Raw genomic sequence first — 6,358 nt, 5'->3', positions numbered from 1 at the left:
AAAAAAAAACGACCGATCCGGGAACGCCTGAAAAGGAGGCTACTTCCAGGGTAGTTATATTCATGCCGGCTGCTTTACGGAAGTAAGTGGAGAAAACCGAGAAGGTGCATATTCAAGATTGCAAGAACAAATTCTGAATAACTCTAGATGCTTCTTGAAATCTTCGATTTCTCGTAGATGATGGTTGGTCTTCATTGGGCACTTTGTCTTCCTATGTACAACTTCTGCTTTATCTACCCAAATAAGCCATTCTGATTGTCACGGTCTTTTTAGCCGACAATAGGCAGTTGAAAAACCTTTCTGAATTCTACGTCATTCTTCTCCAGGTCCAACCTGAAGCTGTGTGCCCAGTGTAAGTTGACCCGGTACTGCAGCCGAGACTGTCAGAAACAACACTGGACTGTCGGACACAAGAAGAGCTGTGGGCATGACACGTGCATTGTCGATGGACCTGTCATCGAAGCATTGTTGGCCCCATTGTTCAAGTTGGCAGGAAAACTAGAGTAGATGCGGAACGTGTATAAGTTATAACCAACGATTTTAAACCTCCCTGATATCTACTGACTTTACATCTTTAACTGCGGTATGAAATGCTTTATCATTTTTTCGGACTATGGAAGTATTGTTTTGGGTGCCAAGGAAAGACGTTGCTGCAATGCGGCTATGTATGATAAAATACATGTACTAGTAACAAGCGACGTCGCAAAACACATGCATTAGCTGTATCTCACTCATATCCAAGCTCATATTTCACTAGAATATAATCCTGATACCTTTGTATGTAGTAATGTTGTGTCACGTTTTGTTGTTTTTTTAACGCACATATATTCTGTCCAAAATACTTACAGTTTTGTACAGCTTTGCTTCTTCCCTCTTGTACAATGTAAACAAGTATTTATATAAGATAAGTTATACGTCGTATAACTTTATTCGCAAAATCATGCCCGAAGGCTAATCGCTTTTACAGTCAAGAACTAGAGGTCGGAGATCTCATGTCTTCGTCAGAGGTACATCGTTCTAGAGAAATTAACATGCGTATTCTTCACTCTTTTTAATAATCAATTTGGTCTAAAGAACAAACGAATCTCTGTACTATTTTTATGGTACAGAACACCCTGAAACGGTTTGCCGCAGATTTTACAGATGCGTCGTCACCCGTGTTAGCCACCCCCCCCCCTACGTTATTTGAGTTTGGACTGTTACTGGAAAAAAAAACGTTCAAGAAATTCTTACTGTGTTGAAAGTGTCACGACAGCGCCGCAAAATATAATAAGAGAAGATGTTATAAAGGAAAGAATCAGAACAGGGTGACTACTGGCTGCTGTTTTGTTAATTTGTCTTTATGACAAATAGAAGGCTTGTGTTCTTTGTGTCCTAACATTTGTACTTTTACAGTTAGTATATTCCAAATCTAGGCATCTCATTTTTCGGCCCTTCGTGTTTTTATTGCGCGCTTGCCTTAAATTTAAGGTAATTAGATTTAAGGTCTCCAGTGGACGTCATCCATAGCAATTACTTGGTGTGGCCGTAGAAAATAAGCTGACATATGTCCAACCTATCCTCCCCCTGCTGAAGTTATAGTACAATCCCTCAATGTAACGTCATTTGATCCCATCCCATTATGGGGTTCCCCGGCTATATCCAGCTGTCGGCTGTCTCCAAGCAGATGTAGGTGAGGGATTTCTAAACACAAAAGGTCCTATTACGGGGACATAACGACCTCCACGACTCTCATCTTTGAACTCAATCTTGGAGACCACCACAGTAACATGCCTATCAAATTTCATTAACTTCCATCCACACATACAAAAGTTATCCTGCTCACAAGAAAAATTAACAAAATGCCCCCTGTAGTCACAACGAACCCCCCCCACGAAGCTCAGTAACGAACTTAACCTTGGTCCCGACAATAGTAAGCACCACACCAAGAATTATAATCAACATTTTACAAATACTTGAGTTATCTTGCTAACAAGCCACAAACACAAAAGGTGCACTAACGTGACGCACGGACCCCCCACGAAGCCGAAACTTGTACTTGACTTCGGCCTCAACAGCGGTAATCTGCCTGCCAAAAATCATGGACGTCGATCATGCCTTCCAGAGTTATAACGCAAAATCCGCAGTTCCCCACACTCCGGCGAGACAATTTCATAGTCCTTCTGACGAAGACAATAATACACATTGTAATACAGTAACAGGAGACAGGTAACAACTGTCTGGAAAAAAAAAAAACTTACAACTTATACAAGTTATTGTGAGAACAACTTCTACCATAAACGCATTTTTTCCTTCCTACTTATTTCGGTCGGTCAACTTTTATCGCCATGCTTACGTTTTATACAATGTATAATATAGTCACAGTGATTCTTGTTTGATCTGATAAAGGCAACTTTCTACTTAACTGTTTGACTGTTCCTTTGTCTATCTATCCTTTTCGAATGTAAAACTGATGAAGCGTTTAGCCAAGTGTTATTCGTATCCCCGTGTGAAAAATATTAAACGGGGCTCCAAAATCCAGTACCCAGACTCTACTGCCAGTACTAGGCTTCAGAAGCTGGCCAAAAATTGTAACTTTACAGTTGTATAAGCGGAAAACCCCACCGGCATATCTGGATCTGTCTATTTGCCCTAATTCCTTTAGCCGATCCTGATACTAACTAGTAATCACCAAGCAGATCATACAGTGGAAAGGCAGAAAGTCAAAGTGATCTCGAACCAGTTTTATTTATGATAGCTCATTGAAGAGCTAATCTTCCACTGGTTGTGACAGAGAAGACAGACGCTATGTAATGTTACACATTGTACCCGAGCTCTTTTCGACAAGCACAATGAACAGTGGACCACGGCCTAGCTAGCCTCTACCAGGCTTGGGAAGGTGGCTGGAAAGAGTATAGAAATCGGCCAAATAGAGAGATAACATGCCAGAGGAGTTTGTCCGTTGAGAGAACATTTCGCCGCGCTTTCTAGACCCTTTCTACTCTTTCCAGCCGCCTCCCCAAGCCTGGTAGAGGGTAGGCCTAGCGTCCCGTCCTAGGGACTGCAATCGCTAACTACTAGACTACGCACGCTACTGTCCTGAAGCCTGGTAGAGGCTAATCTCCAAGCAGATCCCTTTCGGTGGCAAAAAGACAGTATCAAATTGGCCAAGCAGTATCCATTACGGCAGAGAAGGTCCGGTGGGGGTAGCGACAAAAAAAAACGGCCACATATAAAAGGTAACGATCATTTCCCCACAACCTCTGCTTGGAGAGTAGGTAGTCCTAAGCCCCACTCCCACTAGGTCACGTGGCATGACAATTTCTCCCCGCACCTCTCGTCACTCCTGACGGTGTTCAGTTCGCACCCAGACGTCACACGTACAACAACACAGTAACGGCGGTCCTGACGACATGGCGAGAAACCCGGGAGAAGATCTGCTGTATTCTGCCAACATCGGCTGCCTGGAAGGCGTCAAAGCAGCTATGAAAGCTGGTAAGCTTGTATGTCATATTGTAACTCCTGTAATCTCCAAGCAGATGGTTTCTGATCCAGACTCCCCTTGCGCCCCCCCCCCCCCCAAAGAAATATTGTCGGACATAATCTTAGTATTCATCTGGTCGGCTATTAGTTATTAAACATCGCCAGCCTTTGGGGCTGACATTGGGAGCCTGTTGTTGCTTTGCTGCCACCTTTCATTATTTGTCGATTACCGGAACTACATGTAACCAAGAGGTTAAAATACAGATTTTTAACCTTGATGTAACGTTATACTAGTAGTAATCAGAAGCAGACTGTCAGATGTCACATGCGGTGCGCCGTGTAGTCACTATCACCGAGTTTGCAAGTTCTAATTATAAAACTTATACTTTATAGCGTACCTTTACGATACTTTATCAAAGTATATATTATGTATGCTACAAGTGCTGTTTGCATGTTTCAGTTTACCACATGCACAGACATGCTGTAGTGATAGTACGTTTGAAAAGAGGGTTTGATTCGCCGAGGTTATTATTCAAATGCAAATCAACAGAAGTGCGAAGTACAGTGCACTAGCGCCACCTTTTGATCTTTGGCCGACTGTGCAGGAAATTTACATACAAGCTCAGGCTGACAAGGAAAGTCCAGCAGGACTGCTGTGGGTCTCTTTTGTTCTTAGAGTTAGTTTAAATCACACATCACGGCGTTGACAGCTGTCGCCAGTAGTCTACTTCACACAAAAAAATTATGCTAGCAGCATGTTTTAAGTGTCCAAGCCTTGTAATGAATATCAATGAAGACCTTTATTGTACATTTTTGCCCCACACCAGGTCACATTATACATATTCGAATGCATATTCATATAAATATACATATAACTATTACATGTATATATAACGTTAAATGTCTAATGTATTCTAGTCTTTTCAACTTCTCGCTTCTTAGTAATTGTATAAAAAAATTAATTTACGATGCTGTATGAGTAGTTTAATAGATTTGGTGCATCAAAGGTTAACAGAAATAATAGTACTTGTTAAGAATCCGAAGTGGGGAAATTTACTTAAAACATGTCCAAAAAGTATGCTTCTACCACTGTCATATAAAGGACAATCTATGGTAAAATGTACTTTGTCCTGTCAAGGACATAATGTCCTTGGTCCTCTACTCTACCTAGATTACATGAGTACATGTGTATCTGTCTGTCGACAGTTTTATGGCTGAAATGAAATGAAATGGACAGATATATCAAACATGCCAGGGGAGTTAGTCTGGTGATACAGTTTGCCGCTCTGTACTCCAAGTTAGCGAGCTTACTAGTACACATCTGACCTGGGATGTTAACGTTATCTGTTAATTTTTCCAACTCTTTCAGCCACCTCTGAAGCCTGGTAAGAGGCTAGTAATAGTGGTGGTGGTGGGAATGGGAACTGCGTCGGCTGATATAGCTCTTCCCCCCAATACAACCCTCCTCAAAAAGAAAGCAACGCGCTATTAGACCTATATATTGAGACCATTGTGTTTTGCCAAAACACAAATTGCGATGTGTCTTTTGGGCTTGCCACTTGTGTAATGTAATGATTGATTTTCAAAAACTTGTCAAAGCTGTTTCAACGATATGTAATCTCATCTCCGTATAACTGACCACACTCAGGTGCAGACATTAACTACACCCAGCATGACAACGTCATCACCGGCAGGGGAACGGCTCTGTTCAGCGCCTCCGTATTCGGACATGTAGATGTAGTGAGGCTGCTGCTTCGCAAGGGGGCGTCTGTATGGAAGAGAACCGACGGGACATTATCTTCTCCCCTTCATGCAACGGCAAGCCGAGGTGGGTCATTAATTTAGAAAAATGGTTTAATAAATAAGAGCTTATTAGTCAAGCAAGCTTAGGCCACACCAATTTAATTTGTTGGTTCTCGGATTCACCTCTTCATTTTTTTTTTGATTTGCAAAAAAAAAAGGTTCTGAATCAACTCAAATGTGCTCATATTTTGCCCCTAACAGTTAAGGAAAGTCCTTTTCCTCCTACAGTTCTTACTACAGTTTCACACAGTGTCACATTTATTTAATTATTTGAAAAAGAATAAACTGACCAGTAGTTTTTCAGGCTAGACCATGTGATTTAAAAAAATATTAATTAAACATTGTGTATTTGCTTTGCAAATGTTACCTATCTAGTTTGTGTTTATATTTCATAATAGTAATACTGTATTATCCTATTGCTTCTTTGAATGTAACGTTGGTTGATGTACGTGGATGAAGGTTAGACATCCAGGTAATACGATACGCCAAAAAGCAGTTTCTCAAGCAACTGGATATGATTTTGGTTGATATACATTTCTAACATTGCAGGGCACACAGAAGTGGTGGAGTTGCTGGTACATCACGGTGCAACGTTAGACATACGGGACGGTATACAGGTGACGCCACTCATGACTGCCTGCATATACAAGCAAGTGGACACGGCTCGGCGACTGATCGAGCTCGGAGCAAGAGTTGATCTGGCCGACCGTTTTGGCCGGACACCGCAGAGGTATGCAGGGTTCTCAACAGGATTTTTTCACAGCATAGGGGGACCTAATGCAGCGAAGCCACACGGCGAGCGCGGTGCGGACACAATGTGTATTATGGGGGGGGGGGAGGGAGAGGGTATCGATTCTTAAACTTGTAAGTTAATATAACCTCCTGAAACACCGTATCCTGCATTTTGAGGGCCAGATTTTGCAATGCATTCTTAATTACAGCAAGGAAATCTTCTATTTCATAATAAATAAAACAGTACATACTATGTACTGCGATAACGATTGATATTTCCAAATAGAGGAGTACAATGTATTGTATTGTTTTGGGTGGCTGGGCTGTTGGTGTCACGTGTGTGTGTGTGGGGTGGGGGGGG

The 6,358-nt window shown here is 41.9% G+C and overlaps 2 protein-coding genes across 2 annotated transcripts in view; both read left to right on the top strand.

Moving 5' to 3' along the window:
- Positions 1–918, top strand: part of LOC109487056 (ankyrin repeat and EF-hand domain-containing protein 1-like) — an 8,035-nt gene extending 7,117 nt beyond the window's left edge. Inside the window, exon 5 of the mRNA XM_019791006.1 lies at positions 327–918. Within this exon, the coding sequence (XP_019646565.1) occupies positions 327–507 (181 nt within the window). The 3' untranslated portion in view covers positions 508–918. The remainder of the gene's footprint in view (positions 1–326) is intronic.
- Positions 919–3,362: 2,444 nt separating this feature from the next.
- LOC109486988 (ankyrin repeat domain-containing protein 16-like) overlaps positions 3,363–6,358 on the top strand; it is a 6,163-nt gene continuing 3,167 nt past the window's right edge. Inside the window, exons 1-3 of the mRNA XM_019790905.1 lie at positions 3,363–3,474; positions 5,111–5,290; positions 5,815–5,995. Coding sequence (XP_019646464.1) covers positions 3,393–3,474; positions 5,111–5,290; positions 5,815–5,995 — 443 coding nt within the window. The 5' untranslated portion in view covers positions 3,363–3,392. The remainder of the gene's footprint in view (positions 3,475–5,110; positions 5,291–5,814; positions 5,996–6,358) is intronic.

This window comes from Branchiostoma belcheri, unplaced genomic scaffold (assembly GCF_001625305.1).
Source record: "Branchiostoma belcheri isolate BF01 breed outbred unplaced genomic scaffold, Haploidv18h27 scaffold85, whole genome shotgun sequence".
Taxonomy (NCBI): domain Eukaryota; kingdom Metazoa; phylum Chordata; class Leptocardii; order Amphioxiformes; family Branchiostomatidae; genus Branchiostoma; species Branchiostoma belcheri.
The sequence above is the reverse complement of the archived record's forward strand: the minus strand, read 5'-3'. Positions and strand labels throughout refer to the sequence as shown.